At 32.6% G+C, this 20,033-nt stretch overlaps 1 protein-coding gene across 2 annotated transcripts; it reads left to right on the top strand.

Moving 5' to 3' along the window:
- Nucleotides 1-12,942: 12,942 nt before the first annotated feature.
- On the top strand, nt 12,943-19,786 carry LOC114164188 (putative L-ascorbate peroxidase 6, chloroplastic/mitochondrial). Of its 2 annotated transcripts, none has more exons than XM_028048755.2 (12): nt 12,943-13,263; nt 13,359-13,502; nt 16,643-16,763; nt 16,840-16,940; nt 17,028-17,115; nt 17,354-17,421; nt 17,513-17,599; nt 18,541-18,615; nt 18,741-18,818; nt 18,911-19,015; nt 19,213-19,284; nt 19,579-19,786. In XM_028048755.2, exons 1-12 carry the CDS (start codon nt 13,048-13,050, stop codon nt 19,729-19,731), a joined length of 1,308 nt encoding a protein of 435 aa, XP_027904556.1. In that variant the 5' UTR covers nt 12,943-13,047; the 3' UTR covers nt 19,732-19,786. The 2 variants fall into 2 exon arrangements, with proteins under 2 accessions (XP_027904556.1, XP_027904557.1); XM_028048756.2 differs by having other exon boundaries at nt 12,945-13,263; nt 19,426-19,786.
- Nucleotides 19,787-20,033: the final 247 nt, after the last annotated feature.

Genomic DNA, 20,033 nt, shown 5'->3' with positions numbered 1-20,033 from the left:
TTTTTTCGTCTTATCTTTTAAAAAGTCTGGAGGACAAAAATTATTCTTGCATTATCTTAAATTTAACTTTGTTCATCCTTTTGTTTTTCACTGTTTGTTTATTTAATTGAATTCCCTTTTTTTACAATCCTGCCATCAAGACTATACGATTGCAGACAAAGAGAATGAACAGCATGAACGAAGAATATATTTACATATATTTATGCAAGCGGAAACAGACAAAAAAAAAGAAAAAGAACAAGGTTAAAAACAAACAGAACTAAAAACTGATACACACAATATCTTTCTTTCTTCTGAAAATAAATACAACAATTTGATTTAGGAGGGTCAAAACTAATTTTAGTTGAATTACTCTTTTGATTTTTTTTCGTTCAAAAATGTTGAGTTGGTTCTATAATTTTTTTTAGACTCAATTTAGTCCTGATTTTTTAAAAAGGAAAATGATTAGTTAACTACTTTTTTCTTACCACCTTATGTGGATTCATCTTGTGCATTTTAATTTTAACTTTTAATATACTTTTAAGCTCTTGAAGTGTCAGAGGAAATAAAAGAGTGCATTCCACGCGTAGGTGATCTTTTGGACAGAAAATATCCATTCTATTAGGCTTTCTAAAAACTGCCATTTTCGGAACCCATTTTTTTGCACCCACCAAGTTTCCTAGAAGCTTCACACAGAACCCATTTTTTCCTTCTTCTTTGAACATTGTCACCTATAAGGTAAGAAAATAAAGCCCCTTCCCTTCTAATCTGCACATTGCAACCCATAAAGCTAGCGAACGAAACCCCTTTTGTTGTACTCGTTACATTGCAAACCATAACCCTTTCTAGCCCTTTCTCCCCTTCTTTTCTTTGGACTGAATTTTGCAAGCCCTAAACAAAGGGTTTTGGTCGTAACTTTTGTCCGTCCAATGCACAGGACATTGGGGGTTTTGCGGAGATGAATGTTGTTATTGATTTACTTCGTCACCTAAGCTTAGGTTGTAAGATAAGTTTTAAAATGTTACAAGCTAATTTTTCCCCAAATGAACTTACACTTGGTTTAGAACAGATGGGATGGGGTCTGGTATTGGTGTGCATAGTTGGGGTCCAACCTTTTAGTAAGGGGGAGAATTGTGTGTTCTTATGTAATTCTAAAATTTGTCAATTTTAATTTGTACAAAAACTCTTTCGTGGGTTACACCTTAATTGCTCTTGGGTTGCAAGATAAATTTAAAAATGTTGCAGGCTAGTTTTTACCCAAATGAACTTACACCCAGTTTTGAAGAAATGGGATGGGGTCTGGCATTTGTGTGCACAGCTCGGGTCCACCCTTTTAGTAAGGGAGAGAATTGTGTGTTCTCATGCACTTCCAGAATTTGTCAATTTTATTTTGTGCAACAACTCCTTTGTAGGTTACACCTTAATTGCTCTTAGGTTGCAACATAAGTTTAAAAATGTTGCAGACTAGTTTTTTTCCCTAAATGAACTAACACCTAGTTTAGAAGAAGTGGGATAGAGTCTAATATTGGTGTGCACAATTGGTGTCCACCCTTTTAGTAAGGGAGAAAATTGTGTGTTCTTATGCACTTCCAAAATCTGTCAATTTTACTTTGTGCAAAAACTCCTTTGTGGGTTACACCTTAATTGCTCTTGGGTTGCAAGATAAGTTTAAAAATGTTGCAAACTAGTTTTTCCTTAAATGAACTTACACTTGGTTTAGAAGAAGTGGAATGGGGTCTAGTATTGGTATGCACAATTGGGGTCCACCCTTTTAGTAAGGGAGAAAATTGTGTGTTCTCATGCACTTCCAAAATCTGTCAATTTTACTTTGTGCAAAAACTCCTTTGTGGGTTACACCTTAATTGCTTTTGGGTTATAGATAAATTTAAGAATGTTGCAGACTATTTTTTTCCCAAAGGAACTTACACTTGGTTTATAATAAGTGGGATGAGGTCTGGTATTTGTGTGCACAGTTGAAGTCCACCCTTTTAATAGGGGAGAGATTTGTGTGTTCTTATGCACTTCCAATATTTGTCAACTTTTTTTATGCAAAAACTCCTTCATGGGTTACATCATAATTGCGCTTGGGTTGCAAGATAAGTTTAAAAATGTTGCAGGTTAGTTTTTTTCCAAATGAACTTACACTTGGTTTAGAAGAAGTTGGATTAGGTTTGGTATTGGTGTGCACAACTAGGGTTCACCCTTTTTGTAAGTGAGAGAATTGTGCGTTCTCATGACTTCCAAAATTTGTCAACTTTATTATGTGCAAAATCTCCTTCGTTCAAAAATGGGAGGGGCTTCATTCACTAGCTTTATGGGTTGCAGTGTGCAGAGTAGGGAAGGGGTTTCGTTTTCTTACCTTATGGTTGGCAATGTTCAGCGAAGAATGAAAAAATGGGTTCTATGAAACTTGGTGGGTGCGAAAAAATGAGGTCCCAAAAATGGCAACTTCCAGAATGGCAATGTTCAACGAAGAATGAAAAAATGGGTTTTAAGAGAATGGGGATTTTCTGCCCAAAAGATTACTCACGTGTGGAATGGACTTTTTTTATTTCCTCTGACACTTCTACAGCTTAAAAGTAAGTTAAAATTTAAAATTAAAATGCAAAAGTTCAATGCACGTTAGGTGATAAGAGAAGTGGTAAGAAAAAGTAGTTAACTAATCATTTTCCTTTTAAAAATGGATGCAATTTAGACGTTTTTCGTTAAACTTCTTGAAATAGAGTTCAGATTTTTTATCAAATTGACACTAAGATTATGTATATTACACCAACAAAGCAAATCATCCTTATTCACAACTTCAATGTATAGACATAAATGTATAAACTTTTTTTAGAATATCAAATATATAAACTATATTAAAAATATTAAATTTTAAAAAGAATATTTAAAATTATATATTAATTATATAAATTTTAAAAAATTTGGGGGCCATGGCCCCCTTAATCTTTATAAAGGTCCGTCCATGGTTCTAACTTAATTTGTCTGGTTGAAGAAATAAGTTTTATTTGAAAAGCCAAAAATAGATAAATGTTTTGTTTTATTTGTATGAGAATGAGAGTAGTCTTTTCTTTATATTTCTTGCTGATGTAATTGGTGTGCAAGATGTTGGAAGGGGGAGCCTTTCATCCATAAATGAAGAACAGTTTTGATGATGTCTACTGATCTAGGATAAAACATAGCTTGGTCCAGTTAGGATATGCATTAGGCAATTAGCTTCTCTTTATCAAATGTATTTCAGGCCTGCTGTGTAATTCTGCATATGATTAGTTTTTTAACTAATGGATTAGCTGTGAGTATGGTACAAAGGAGGTGAAAATATACTCACGATAATCGATTAGGTAAATTGTTAATCGAATTAGTGACAACAAAAACCTTTGTATAAAAGCTGTTTTGGAATCTGTTTTGGGTGAGGAAAAATCAGAAAGATCACGCAGTGTTCATCTGAGATAGAGCCATCTGAGAGACACAAAGTTTCAGAAGATTCTGCAAGATCACTCAAGTGCATATCCAAGAAGAATTGATGGTTGATTCTACCATGATGGATCTTGCTTGAATCAAAGAGCACTTTGTCAAATCTGCACAGTATAGGTGTATTCGTTTCTTGTTTTGTTTTCTATATTTCTGATTACAGTTGCTTCAGTGTTTGAAGTGTGGACCTAGGTGCAATTGTGTGAATGCATTGCTCTTAGGGGGAGTTCTTGATTGTTGAATCAAGTTCTTGGGTTTTGGGGGTTAGAATTACATAGGTGTGCTTGTAATTCTTGGATCCTTTCTGTTTAGTGGAATCCTCCTAAGTGTGTTACTTAGGAGAAGACTGGATGTAGATTCTTTTTGAATCGAACCAGTATAAATTGTGTGTCTTGCTTCTTTCTTCTCTCTCATAATCTTTCTTGATTGATTTAAACAGTCCATTAACCTAGAACTGCGAAATTGATTAATTGAGTTTTAAACCTTAAAGACTCCTTCAAGATTCACATTAAGTAAGTGAAAAACTCATTAATCAATTCAGATCCCTTTGTGGTTAAGAGTATTAGACAGATTTGATTTTAACAATTGGCACCAGAGCTGGCTAATCGCACGATAATCGATTAGAAAGATCCTGATATGTCTAATACATCTCAAACCTTTGCTGAAGGGGCATCCATCAACAGGCCACCTCTGTTTGCTGGTGAAAACTACCCTTTTTGGAAAATTAGAATGAAAATTTTTCTTGAATCAGTGGACAAAGGGGTCTGGGATGCTGTAGTTAATGGACCTTTTCAACCCATTAAAGTTGTGGAAGACAAAACTGTTCTTAAAGAGTTCTCACAGTGGACTCTTGATGAAAATAAAAGGGCACACTATGATGTTAGAGCCAAAAATATTATATCCTCTGCACTAACTTTGGATGAATTTTACAGGGTATCTGTGTGTGAATCCGCCAAAGAGATGTGGGATGTTTTGGAGGTCACCCATGAGGGCACGGATGAGGTAAAAAGAGCAAGGAAGAACACTCTCATTCAAGAGTATGAGATGTTCAGGATGAAGTCTGGAGAAAGCATTTGTGATGTGCAGAAAAGATTTACACATATAGTAAATCACCTCCTAGCTCTTGGCAAGACTTTTGACAAAGAGGAACTCAATATCAAAATTTTGAAGAGCTTAAATAGGATATGGCAGCCCAAAGTCACTGCAATTTCAGAATCCAGAGATCTCACTAGCATGAACATGGCCACACTCTTTGGGAAACTAAGGGAACATGAACTAGAGCTTGGAAGACTCAAGGAAGAAGATGATGAAGAAAAGAGGCACACAATAGCCTTGAAGAGTGCTGTAAAATCTGCAGCAAAACTGAAGAAAGCAGAATCTGCAGATGACTCTAATGATGATTATAACTTTGACAGTGAAGCTTTGAGACTAATGGTAAAGGGGTTCTCAAAATTTCTAAAGCACAAGAACAAATCTAACAGTAATTCTGCAGAAATTAAAAGATCTTCTAAGAAACAAGAAAAACATGTTCCAACCTGCTATGAGTGTGGAAAAATGGGACACATCAAACCTGAATGCCCTGCCCTCAAGCTGAAGCAAAAACTAGAAGAGAAAGGTGAGGTAGACAAGCATAAGAAGAAAAGGAAAGCTTACAACAGTGACTCCAGCTCATCCAGTGAATCTGATGGAAGCATTGAGGAAGAGACCAACCTCTGTCTTATGGCTGGAACAAGCTCTTCTAAGAGCAGTGTGAGTAGTTTCAACTCCAATGATGATGAAAATAACTACTATGAATTACTTGATGCTTTTAATGAATTGCATAAGGAAGCCACAAAATTGCAAAAGTCAAATAATAAGCGTAGAGGAGAAATTAAATGGCTTGAAGGTAGAGTAAAGCAACTAGAAGAGGAAAATGAAAATCTGATAACAAGTCTTGAAAAACTAGAGAAATCTAAGAAACACTCTAGGTCCAAAGATGACACAAGTTCTCCCCAATGTGAAAAATGCCCAGGACAGCTAGAAAAGATAGATTACCTAATGAAAACTCTCTCAAAATTCACTTTGGGAAGATCAAACCTTGATGCAGTGTTAGGATCTCAAAGGAGTGTGCTTAATAAAGAGGGAATAGGTTACAGTGGCAAATCTAATCCATTAGGCACCAGAAGTTTTCTAGATATGAGTAAACCAACATCTGTCATTTGCTCCTACTGTTCTGAACTTGGTCATGCATCAAATTCCTGCTATTTTAAAAATTGTGGGGTTCCTAAAGGAGAGTACAAATGGGTACCTAAAGGAACACCTCAAACCACTAACATGAAAGGACCCAAGTTCAATTGGGTACTTGCATCTTCTCTTTAATCTTTGTTTCAGATGTGTCTTGATGCAAGGAAAACAATGTAGCTTTTATATAATGGATGCTCAAGACACATGAAAGGAGATGTGAAGAACTTCTGCAGGATATCTTACAAAGCCAATTATTGGTCATGTTACAAGAGGTGATAATAACAAAGGTCAATTTTTTATCCATCACATTGGTCTTGGTTTCTATTTGCTCTACACTTCCATAAATGTCTGCACTCTGATGTTAACCTGTGCTACTGATTTCACTTGCTGCGTTGTTAGTATTGTCATACTTTGTATGCCTACTGTGTTCAAACTGTGTAGCTGCTTGCCTAACCTTGGCCTTAATCCATTATCGTGTTCTGTCTGAAGCTTAGTCTGTGTTAAGTTCTACATCACATAGTTGCTACTTAATTTCTCAAAAGGAGCCCGCTAATCCATTATGCGAAATTGTTATGCTTTCTAGTTGTTATCCTGGTTGTTATGCATTATCTCCTGTTGCATCTCTTACATTGCTGCGCTGTTTAGATACAATTTTTCTGTTGTCCTGTATTGCATCCTAAATCTGTCTGATTTTTTTTGCTAATGTCCAAAAAGGGGGAGAATTTGATATATTGATGGTTTATTGGTAGGGGGAGTATGTAATGAAAATGATATCTGTTATATGCCTATGTTGTTGTTTGCTTTGTTTGCTTGTACTGCTGTTGTGTTTGCTTAATGTGTTGTAGGCGGGCTTATCACAGTCCATGTTTTGGACATCATCAAAAAGGGGGAGATTGTTGGAAGGGGGAGCCTTTCATCCATAAATGAAGAACAGTTTTGATGATGTCTACTGATCTAGGATAAAACATAGCTTGGTCCAGTTAGGATATGCATTAGGCAATTAGCTTCTCTTTATCAAATGTATTTCAGGCCTGCTGTGTAATTCTGCATATGATTAGTTTTTTAACTAATGGATTAGCTGTGAGTATGGTACAAAGGAGGTGAAAATATACTCACGATAATCGATTAGGTAAATTGTTAATCGAATTAGTGACAGCAAAAACCTTTGTATAAAAGCTGTTTTGGAATCTGTTTTGGGTGAGGAAAAATCAGAAAGATCACGCAGTGTTCATCTGAGATAGAGCCATCTGAGAGACACAAAGTTTCAGAAGATTCTGCAAGATCACTCAAGTGCAGATCCAAGAAGAATTGATGGTTGATTCTACCATGATGGATCTTGCTTGAATCAAAGAGCACTTTGTCAAATCTGCACAGTATAGGTGTATTCGTTTCTTGTTTTGTTTTCTGTATTTCTGATTACAGTTGCTTCAGTGTTTGAAGTGTGGACCTAGGTGCAATTGTGTGGATGCATTGCTCCTAGGGGGAGTTCTTGATTGTTGAATCAAGTTCTTGGGTTTTGGGGGTTAGAATTACATAGGTGTGCTTGTAATTCTTGGATCCTTTCTGTTTAGTGGAATCCTCCTAAGTGTGTTACTTAGGAGAAGACTGGATGTAGATTCTTTTTGAATCGAACCAGTATAAATTGTGTGTCTTGCTTCTTTTTTCTCTCTCATAATCTTTCTTGATTGATTTAAACAGTCCATTAACCCAGAACTGCGAAATTGATTAATTGAGTTTTAAACCTTAAAGACTCCTTCAAGATTCACATTAAGTAAGTGAAAAACTCATTGATCAATTCAGATCCTTTGTGGTTAAGAATATTAGACAGATTTGATTTTAACACAAGATGGAGGAAGAAAGGAAAAATAATTTTAAACCACTCTAAAAATAAAAATAAAAAAATCACGGAACCAATTTTAACATAATATTAAAAAAATAAAAATTACATTTATAATTTGTTTCTATTAAATCATGTTGGATATTATTATAAAATTTCGACAATTTTAATTATGTTTATACCTTAAAATTTTGAGTATCATCATAAAAGAAGAAAAAGAAAACAACCAAATTAAACTTATACTAAAGAGAACAACAGTAAAACAACCAAACTAAAATTATACTAAAGACAACACTAATTATTCAAAAGGTTAACAAAATGTAAATTATGAGAGGTTATACTATTTTTGCAATTTACCTTTTATTAGTTTTATAATTAATTTAGACCCGTTTATGCAGTGGCGGTTCTTGACCGAAAATATTGGAGGGGCCAAAATAATATAATTTTGAGATTATTAGATTCGATCATTAGTATAATGCTTCAAAAAATGGCTTCTCTAACTTAAAAATTTGATTTTTGTTATAAGGTTTCAAAATATGTGAAGAAGTAGAGTCTATCTTATTTTCATCAATAGTTTCTTTTTTATCACTTTTAACAAATAAATTTATTCTTTTATTCTTTATCAATATACCTTCGTTGTAAATAATATTAAAAAATAATTTATCATAATCCAATAAAAAATTAAAACACATAATTATCTAAAGAAAAATATATTATAGTCAAATTACAATTAAAAATTGGTTATGAAAAAATACATAATATATTATTTATATTTCTTCTATATTCATAAAAAATGAATATACAAAAAACTCATGAGATAAAAAGTAATGTTTTGATTATCGAGACAAGAGGCAAGAAAGGAATATGATAAATGAGAAATGAGAGCAAAAATAATGAATTTGTATCTTCAAAAAACAAGAAGAAAATATGAGAGTGAGAGATGATTACAATTTATGAAAAACTAAAAAGACAATGAGAAAAAAAAAAAGTTTATCTTCATAAATATTTGGTTTGATTACTCTTTTGATTTATGTTTTCATTTAAAAATGTTAAGTTGACCCTCAAGTTATTTGTCTCAATTTGGTCCCGATCTTTGAAAAACGAATACAATTTGGTTTTTTACGATCAATTTCGTTAAATTTATTGAAACGAATCAATAACTTTTTCATTAAAATTAAAACTCTTAATATGAATGATTTTCTTTGTTAGTGTAATTAAAATAATTCTAATGTCAGATTTTTGACAAAAACAGAAACCAAAAAATAAATTAAACCTAAATATTTTTATTTTTTATTATATTTAATTTTATATTTTATTATCTATTAACATTAAATGTTATGTTTTATGAAAAAAAATACATATTTTAATTTTCATCAATTTCTAAAATATATTTCCTACAATTTTAAAAATTTCAAATATATTTATAATATATATAAAATTAAAAAAATTTGGGGGGTCATGCCCCTCCCTGTCCCTGTCCCTAAGAAGATCCTCCCCTGCGTTTATGTGGATCACCAATATCATGAGATAAAAACTGCTAGCAAAATTTGGATTACGCATCTACGTAAGAGCATGCTTCGTCACAACTTGCATAGCCTCTAAAATGTCATTAGCCACATCACTAAAAGAATCTTTACAAAGTGACGAAGAAAAGCAACAATAATACCATTTAAAGCACGTGCCTGGTTTATTAATTTTTCGTTAAGGAAAAAAAAAACAATAAAATTAAACATACTAAATACCAAAAAGCTAAAAAATTACGAGAAATTCAAATGTGATGACATTTGAAATGGAAGAATAAACGGGCCTATGAAAGAGACTTCTCTCTACACTCCAGGTGGTTTTTTCTATACTTCCAGAAACTAATTTAATTTCTACTTTGCCTCCAAATTCAAAAGTAAATTTTCTCTCTCTTATATTTGATAGAGCACTCATTTATGCACCTCCAATCTTGAATTTGACCTAGCCCTTTCTTGTGCAGCAGCAACTCCTTTCCTTTCTCACATCCGTCATTTTCCTTTCCTATCTTCTCTCCTCTCTAATTAATTGGCATTGTAGTAGTCGTAGCCTCCGAATCCTTTATTTTGTGTTGTGTTGCATATTTTTTTTTAGAAAAATACCATTACGGATATCGACATGCGGTTCAGGAAGTTGAATTGCGGATGTTAACATTTGGTGCACATGGTTTAATTTTTGTTTTGTACAATTACAGATGTTGACATCCGGTTCAAACAATTGCATTGCGGGTTCAGACAATTGCATTGTGGATGTCGACATTCGTAATGGTGCAGTCTCAATGCCACATCTGTAATGGAACAATTTGAGTGCATGAAAACTCAAGAAAATATGAACCGTATGTCGGCATCCGCAATGCAATTGTCTGAACTAGGTGTCGACATCCGTAATAATCCTATTACCCAACCACATCTGTAATGAGAAAATGTTTCAATTAGGTCCTTTTAGAAAAAAAAATCATTAATGGTGTTAACGACGTGCTACATATCAATTTTTGTTTATTTATTTATTTTTTTAAAATTTCTTTTAACAAATTACCACGTGTTAGGTCCCTAGTGTGTAACATTTTATTTAAATTTAGTTTTCACATATGTCTCTTTGTTTCAATTTAGTCTCCATGTATGCTTTTTTGTTTCAATTTAGTCTCCACATATGTCTTTTTTATTCAATTTAGTCCAATTTTTTTTCTTAAAATAGAGAAATATTGTCTTTCTCTTAATTTGAAACAAAATTTTTTATTGATATTTGTTATTAAAAATGACTTACAATATTAAGTATTAATAGTTAGGGTTAAATATAATTTTGTCTCTTAACGTTTAGTAAAAATTGGAATAAGTCCATATTTAAAACTTTGGTCCAATTTAGTCATCCAAATTTAGAATAATGTGGATTTAATCTTTTTAACCAAAATTTGTTAAATTTATTTAACATTTCAAATGTGTTTCAACCGGGGACTAAAAGTAATGAATAACAATACATAAGTTAACAATTAAGAAAAAAATAATATGTTATAACAACATTTTTAATAAAAAAATATGAGTATAAAATGTATATAAATAATAAATTTGGTCTTAAGAGACACAATATTGTTTTATTTTGAAAAAAAAAATACTTAGGACTAAATTAAATCAGAACAACATGTATGAGAATTAAATTGAAACAAAAAAGCATATGTGAGGATTAAATTCAAGTTAAGATACTAACACATAGTAGTACCTTGTCACTGATAGTGCCACGTGTCACACTAAGGACCTGACACATGACAAACAATATATTTTTAAAAAAGTAAAAAAATAAAAAAATATATAAATTAAAAAAATTAAAAGTAAAAAAAAATCACATATTGATACATGGCACGCCATTCATGTTGTTAATGATTTTTTTTTTAAACAGACCTAATTGAATCATGTTTTCAATTTAAATATTATTGAGCAACATTCTAGCATTTAAAGGTATAAAATTGTGAACCTATATAATTAGATGTAATAAATAATTATAACAAAAGAATTTTAAAAAAATTGTAAAAAAGTGTTAGTGGGTAAAGTGGGTCAACACACTTTCAATCTGGCTCGAACCCCACTTTTAAAAAATTAAATTTTTCTCAACCAACCTGACTTAAACATATAGTAAACCAGGTTAACTCACATATTAAAATAACTATTTTGTTGTCACAAACATAAATTTAAATAACATCATTTATGAGTTTTACGCATATATTCACCTTCATCGTGTTTGTTTAATAAATAGTAACTAATTTCTCATATCTTTCAATAAAATGATACTCATTTCTTTATTTTATTTACAAGTTAAATATTTTATTTTCTTTAATTTAATGTGCGCTTTTAAACATTGGCATTTCTTGGGGATAACGAAAAGGAAATGGGATCTTTGACTGAAAGCATATGTTTACACGCACCTAACATCCACTGTAATGGATTAGTTAAAACAAAATTCTTTTAAACCTCTAAAACAAATATTTTAATTTTATTTTTCAGCTACGTGGATCGGAATTGTCTTCATAAGATTCCTTTCACACGGGTAAAATTTATTCCGTTTTTTAGTACAAATTGGACCAAAAGATTCGTTCAATTTAAAAGTGTGGTATAAGCATCGATAAAAGTTGAACTTAAGACTTTTCTTTACATTATTCGATTATATTTATGTTTCTCAAATTAACCCTATTTTCCCCCACAAAACAATTATTTAAGGAGAATGTTTTGGGTTTTTACTTTTCTATTTCCTCCTAACATATTTATGTTCAGCATGTTAGAGAATGAGTTTTTTCACATATCTGTAGACAACTATCAATAACATGGAGATATTATTACAAATTGATATCTTTTTAATATATATTTTTCTACACTACAAAACAATTAACAAGAAAAGCTACTATATAAAAAATGTTTATAAGGTATCAAATAAAATATTTAATTTAAAGATTACAAAAATTGAAATAAATATAAATTGACTACATAATTAATTTACACTTGTTAAAAATGTAGACTTGTTACTGCAAAATATGGAAGAAAATAATTTTAAATTTTAAAAATATATAATAAACTTTTATTTTATAGCATAGCTGGACTAAAACATTAGTATTCATTTACCATTTTCTAACTTCGATTTCTATCACTGTATAAGTAAAAGGATATATGTTTTTAGTGTATATATTTTACTTGTATAGTCACTATCATTATTTATATTGTATTTTCATTTTTTCAAACCACTCATATATTGTAATAATACACTAAAAAAATCGTTATTTATTACTAGTATTACTAAGTGTTTTAACTTATTGGAGATTAATCGCGAGTGTTTGCAAATTAACAATCTAATTTTAATGTATAAAAGATTAATTGATAATCAGTGAAATTTAAAAACTAAACGACAAATGGTCTAGCTTTATTATAAATGTTTTGTTGGTAAAATATAGCTTTATTATTATTTATAAGAATATGAATAGTCATACAAATCATTCAGGAAATTAATAATTTAGAATCTTATATATTCCTTGCTGTCTCTTGAATAATCCTCCAGAACAATAAAGTATATATGCATGAATTTGGTTTTTGCGTTAACATATTTAATTAATGTTTTGAGACTAATTGGAAATGGAGAAAGAAGTCTATGACTAAACGATATATCTTTTAAAATTTGGTTATATAATTTCCTTATTTTGGAAGCTATTTATTTAGAGAGAAAATTATATTTCAGTAATGAAATTTATTTTTTTAGGGAATACTAAAATGAAATTGATTATTCCTTTTCAAATGCTAAATTGCAGCCTAAAAAAGTACGTAAAAGGATTTGCCACTTGGGATTAGATGGGGGCAGTTGGTGGAATTAGGAGTTGTATATAAGACACATCATTCATTATTCCCAAATCGCAAGGTTACTAAATCGTAACTCACTCACAGGGGTGGCATCTGGCACATCTATCATCCGAAACGAGAGGAGAGGCAACGAAATAAACAAAAAAAAAAATATTAATATAAATATTAATTAAAGCGCGACCCAACTGAATGGCAGAGCGTGTGTTCCTCACTCTTTCGTCACCGCCTTTACCATCTCAACACACTCCAACAGCGATGGCTCTTTTCAGCGGCGCCGCCTCCGCTCGCATCATTCCCTCCGTCTCACTCTCCTCTTCTCGCTCCTTCTTCTCCCTCTCTTCCTCTTCTTCCTCGCTTCAGTGCTTGCGCTCTTCTCCTCGCATTTCGCACCTGTTTCTCAATCAGGTTACGCTTCGTTCTATCTCTGATTTCTGCGCTTCTGATTGTTTCTTGAATTCGAGCTCGTGTTCATGAACCGCACGTGATGTTTGCTTTTTCAGCGGAGAGCGGAGGTTCGCGTTTCGAGTGGAGGATACGGAACGGTGTCGGCGCCGAAGTCCTTCGCGTCTGATCCGGATCAGTTGAAGAGCGCTAGAGAAGATATCAAGGAGCTGCTCAGGTCCAAGTTCTGTCATCCTATTCTGGTAATGTTCGCTTCGTACTTTTTTTTTTCTCTCGTTGTATCGTTGCAGTGATCTCTATTGTTCTGGCGGTTGTATTGCATTTTGATTAGCGGTTCCTTAATTCCTTTTATTTTAATGTTAAAAATAAAGAAGCATGTGAGCTATATTTCCTCGAATTGAATCGTCATTGGATTTTGCGGTGCTTTCGAATACCTATTTGTTTGGTGAGAAGGTTATTCTTAGATATGTTGTAATTTGTTGTGCTATATTCCAAAAGTCAAAATTCTCACATTGTCTAGTTCACTCACCCAGCAATTACCTTATATCTTCAAAGTGGGAAACAACAAGTAAACCAGAAAATTCCTTATATCTTCAAAGTGGAAAACAAGAGGCTCGCCAATGGATTTGAGGCATAATATTGAACTTCCTTTGGACTTTGAACTTTCCATGCACGGCTCTGTATAAACTCCTGCACATTTCTTCTAGCTGTTCCAAGTTTTTTATCATGAGTTTTATTTAATATTCTCTTGTCATCTTTTATTCCCGTATTTCCTTATCCGAATTTTATCATAAGGTCGAGGGATTATCTTGGTTCCTCGTATGTGGGGATACTTGTTTTCCTTGTCTTGCACCCATATGACCATCGTGGCTTGTTAACTTGCCGTATTTAATAATGTTACTCCTCTTTTGTGTTAGCAGGCATTGTGAGTCTTCTATAAATAGGACTGCCCCGTCTCCTCCAAAACACACCTTTGACTGTTCTTCTTTACCTATCTTGGGTTTTCTTTTATGTTCTTGCTAGTTCTGTAGTCTCGTGTGGTATACACGATAGGTTTCTGTTGCATGGCATATCACAGATAAATCTTTAGGGACAGTGCTTAGACACGCTTCAAGAAGACTTAGTCTTCGTGTTTTTAGTCATATTTTACTAAAAGATAACCATTCTCTACTTGTGCAAGTAACGTTAAATAATCATTCATCAATTTGAGCTGCCACTGATTTTATTTTGTTTATTTTTTAACTTGTTCTCAAGTTTGCTTCTGCTCATGGACTTGCATACTCTCTTTTTGATGAAGGCATTTATAATTTTTTTCATCTTAAAACATAATGATCGCAAAGTTTATTTCATCAAGCTCTCCCATCTATCAATGTAGAGATGGATCACATAGGCTTTTACATTGTTATTTCGAGATCTAGAGTTTTGTTTTTATCGTTGAGCTTTGCCATATGATTAGCACTCCTATCCTAGTCCTTTGTTGCTCTATGCAGAATTGTTTATGATGCATTACAAACTTGGTGATGCGAAAACTCTTCCATTAGATTGGCACTCATTCAGGTGTGGATGCAAGATTCTGATTAGAAATCTAGGTGGAAATAGGTAAGGCTAATCGACAAGGGCTTATAGCTTAACCTACTTCAACTCCGGATCAGATATTTTAGAAAGTGGGTCAAGTCTAGGCTTTTACTAAAATTTATTTATTAGAAAGGTTAGTCCTTAAGTCATTTCAATTTTTTATGTCTAATATACTGGTTTATTAAAGTAAATATAAATCCTAGTTTTGTTAGGATTATTATTATATTATATTTGTTATAATGTATTAAAATCATTTTTTATTATTTTTCTTAATTTTCAGTGAAGGTTCAGGTTTTTTTTTCAGTGAAGGTTGACCCATCTGAAAAGTCAAACTTAAAAAATTTATAAGATTATTAAAAAATATATTTATATCTTGTTTAACAACTATTAGGATATTTCCATTGCTGAGGACATAAGTTTAAGATCTGAATCTTATATAAGAGCATGTTGATATAGCATAATATTTAAGGCCCAGACTCTTAAATAAGACCATTGGTCATAGTAATAACAAATTGCTTTTATCTTAAAAGCTTCTCCATGAAGTTTAATAAAAATATAATTAAAGTGGGGGTCTTCTAAGAGTCTTGCATTGGAGCTAAAGTTACAAGTATGTCTTAAAAAAGACGTGGCACAATGAGACCCACAAAAGTAAATTAAGACTTTATGGTATAACCCAGATGACCTTACAAAATAGGTTTTTGAATAATTATTTTTTTATGTTGTATGTATACATAATTATATACAAAAATATACACAATAATACATAATAATGTAATAAGATTGTGGGTCAATAATACTGTAAGCTTACTAGACTTTTAAAGGCTTTATTGTAAAACATACTTATAACATGCTCGTAGGTCAGGCAAACTTTAATATAGGTCAGGCCAGACTTTTGAAAAATGATATGCGACAAGAAAATAGATAAGGTTCAGGCTTTTTTTTCAGTGAAGGTTAAACCCAGGTCTACCAAAACCTGACCTGGCTCAGGCTATTTCTACACCTAATAGTAACCTATATAAATATTTGGTTTTAGGATCACTTAGAATAAAAAAAGATTAAAGTGTCCCTTGATTGGCACCAGTGATATGGTGATGTAGGATAGTTGTTGCATCATACTGACCATCAGAGATTCATAGATTCATTCATCTAAGAGATGCTGATAAGAAGCTGTAGCTCAGCAAATTCCCAATTAGAGAAGGAATTTTGAATTAATTAACTTTTCTGGTTCCCTATTTTATTCATAATAAAACAGGTGACTACAACATTTCCCTTATACTTATGATCTAAAGACATCTGGCCTCATCCCCAGTTACATATTTCAAAGTATAAAATCCTAACTATTGATCTGGAACATTCTTAAGGAAAATAATTTGTTTCCAATTAAACACAGTCTTTGCAATGTTTTGGCTTCCTATGGGTTATTTTGAACTTGTAAATAGCAACAGATGTTTGAATTTTGGTTGTCAGGTTGTTGTCTTCTACTTTTGCTGGACCAACCGTATCAATTGTTTTTGTAAAGAGGCTGTTAACTTATTCATTCTGACTTCTGAACTAAAATTGTCCTTGATAGTGAATAAACTTTACAGCGACTAAGTTAGTCAACATGTTGTTGAACTGTGATGAACATACTATACTATCTTCTGGGTTGATGATATATACCAGCTGCATACACTTGGATCTTTGTCATGTGATTTTACTTTGTACCATGGATGGGACTAGAATTTGTCATAGTTTTTGTTTGTTTCATTGATGAGATTTTTTTTTTTTTTATTTCAATAATTTACATGCATAAACTTCATTGTGATAGATTCGTTTGGGGTGGCATGATGCTGGTACTTATAATAAGAATATTGAGGAATGGCCACAAAGAGGTGGAGCTAATGGTAGCTTAAGATTTGAAATTGAGCTGAAACATGCAGCCAATGCTGGTAATGATTCATTAAATATTGATTATTTCCCAATTATGCTTATGAGATAGTATTCCCTGATGAACTGCCTTATCAGGACTCGTAAATGCATTGAAGCTTCTCCAGCCAATCAAAGACAAATACTCTGGTGTGACATATGCGGACTTATTTCAGTTGGCTGGTGCCACTGCTGTTGAGGTTCTTTTAGTCCTATTTTGGCTTCAGGACTGACCATTGTTTATTTGAACATATTGAATGGTACATTTATCGCTTTTTGAATTTCAGGAAGCTGGAGGCCCAAAACTCCCTATGAAATATGGAAGAGTAGATGTATCTGGACCTGAACAATGTCCCGAAGAAGGGAGACTTCCCGGTAATAACCATACATTCTGTGGTAGCTTAATTGTTATAGAAAACTATATTTAGCTTTGTTTGCCGTAGGACCTGGTTTACGTAATCTACTGTTAATTTGGGAAAACAAAAAGTGAGAGAAACAGATAGCTATTCATTTATAAGATGCGTATTAATAAATTGTTTTATCATTTGAAGTTTCAAGAAATGTGAGGTTTAGTGAATTGTTTTCATTGTTGTTATTTATTGCATGTATTTAGATGCTGGTCCCCCTTCACCTGCTGATCATTTGCGTCAAGTTTTCTACCGAATGGGTTTGAATGACAAGGTACTTTTCTTTTTGTTCATTAGGATTAAGGTTTGTAAATTGGATTCCAGTCATATGTCAGATTTTGACTTTTAAATTATTGTATTTGCAGGAAATTGTTGCATTATCTGGTGCACACACACTGGGGAGGGCTAGACCAGATCGTAGTGGTTGGGGAAAGCCTGAGACCAAATATACAGTATATTCTCTCGTGACCACAAGTCATAAGAATAATTTTGTGCAGTCTTTGAACTCTTTTGAAAGTTGAAACCATATTTTCAAATTTTAATTTTAACATTTGATACTCGTATCTCTTTAGCACCTTAAAAGAAATAATCAGAAGTATTGGATATATGTTGTATGTTAAAACTTTTGATTGCTCATGTAGAAGAAGATGGCCACTATTTGACTGCTCTCTTTCATTTCAAATAACTTAAATCCCCATATAACAGGTTCAAGTCACATAATTGACTGCAAATTTGAATACTCCAGATTCAATTTACTGAATTTCTTTCTTAATGTGATTTCCCCCCATCTCCAAACATTCAATAGTGTTTCTGCAAGGCTTCCAAGTTCCGTATATGCCTCACCTCGAAGCTTTTTTAAATCTTTTCAGGAAGAAAAGTACTTTTTTAATGTTTGGGTAAATTTATTTAGAAAAGCAAAAGCAGAAAACTGCTTTTCTTAATAAGCAACTGTTGCTTCACAAAATAAGCAGTTTTCTTCTTTTTTTCTGCTTTTATTTTTTTACAATTACTTTTGTTTAAGCACAAACAAACAGATCCAATATAAGGTTGTGAGTTAAGTATTGATTGTGGTTCCTACTTTACAAATAAAAGTTTTGGACTTGCTCTAAATTTGTGGCTTAATTCTTTCTTGGCTAACAGTAAGAAAAAATACTTGTTTATCTGTTGCGCTTTGAAATGAATACTTGATGAAAGGGAATTTAAGGCACATTGCAAGTACGTATCAATGATTTTTTTAACCTATCACTCTGTTTTGGAGTAAAAGACATTATTGATGCAACATATCTAGACTGAATTTTAGCTATTGTGGTCTTGCTGGTAAATGATAATCATATAGTTTTTAGTTGTACGCAATAAAACAGCAAGAAATTCACATGAATTTCTCACTCTACAGAAAGATGGGCCAGGAGCACCTGGAGGACAATCATGGACAGTGCAATGGTTGAAATTTGACAACTCTTACTTCAAGGTCAGAAATATATTTTTAATTTTCCAGGGAGGGGGTTGGGTGTTCTATCAGGGGGAGTGTTAGAGGAGAGAGGAGTATGCAGGAATTTACCTTTTTTTGTTTTTTGTGACTGTGGTTATATAAAGGACATCAAAGAAAAAAAGGATGAAGATCTATTGATATTGCCAACTGATGCTGCTCTTTTTGAAGACCCATCCTTCAAGGTAATGCAGCTAGAGTTTTATTTAAAGGTTCTTACAATTCAATGCAAAAATTGTGACATACGAAAACAACAAAATATTTATGAAATATTCAGGTATATGCTGAGAAATATGCTGAAGACCAGGAAACATTCTTTAAAGATTATGCTGAAGCCCATGCCAAACTTAGCAACCTTGGAGCCAAATTTGATCCTCCAGAGGTCTGTTCAATTTGAATTACTGTTACTGTGTTTTACAAATTAAGATATCTTTGCTTGTAATGTAACCCTTGACCTGGATATTCCCGGTTCTTGTGGACTTAACTTTGTTACCTTTTCATGTCTGTGTATATTCAAGTTAATATAACGAGACAATCCTATTTACCAAGTAAGAAATTTCTTTGCTATCTCTTTGACAGGGCATTGTGATAGATGAATCTCCAAATGCAGGGGCAGAGAAGTTCGTAGCAGCCAAATACTCCACTGGAAAGGTTCTTATCTCTGCACATATCAAATCTTACGATTGATTTTGTTGATATTGTGAAAATATATTGGATAGCTTTCTATGGAAACTTGCATAGGATGTATATTTGCTTATTGTTCATTGTTTTACTTTTCCTGGTTTGGTGCAGGAATAAAAACAAGTGTCATGTTTTCTTGTGCAAGTATCTTTTAGTAATACAAGAAGAAGCTATTTTCAAATCATGTGATATCACATGTAAAATATGGAAGTTTTAAATGAAGAAGAAGAATAAAATTCAATAGTGTTCCTATTTGAATTGCAGAGAGAGCTGTCAGAAGCAATGAAGCAGAAGATACGGGCTGAATATGAGGCCGTTGGTGGAAGCCCAGATAAGCCTCTACAGTCAAACTATTTTCTAAATATCATGATTATTATTGCAGTTTTGGCACTTTTGACATCACTTCTTGGAAACTAGTTGGATTTTGTTGTACTGTACCCATTTTTTCTATAATGGCATTGCTATTTGCACACTTTTTCTAATTTTTAAAACTATGGTAGCAATTATTTTCTTCATTGACCAAAAGTACACACTTGAAAACAGTGTATGATTGCGGGAATAAATCATGTACATGACTTGGTTTGGGATTTGGGTAGTTATAGCAAAATTTGTCCGCAAAGAGTGGGTAAATATGAGGTGGTAGAGTCTAGATAGAAGATCGGTATTCAGGTATCTTATGACTTGATCATTTGTTCATAAATTATCCCTTTCTGCTAGGA

The sequence above is a fragment of the Vigna unguiculata genome, chromosome 9, assembly GCF_037176805.1.
Source record: "Vigna unguiculata cultivar grain cowpea cultivar isolate G323 ecotype 2 chromosome 9, ASM3717680v1, whole genome shotgun sequence".
In the NCBI taxonomy this organism is placed as follows: Eukaryota; Viridiplantae; Streptophyta; class Magnoliopsida; order Fabales; family Fabaceae; genus Vigna; species Vigna unguiculata.
This window is presented reverse-complemented; position numbering and strand designations above follow the sequence as displayed.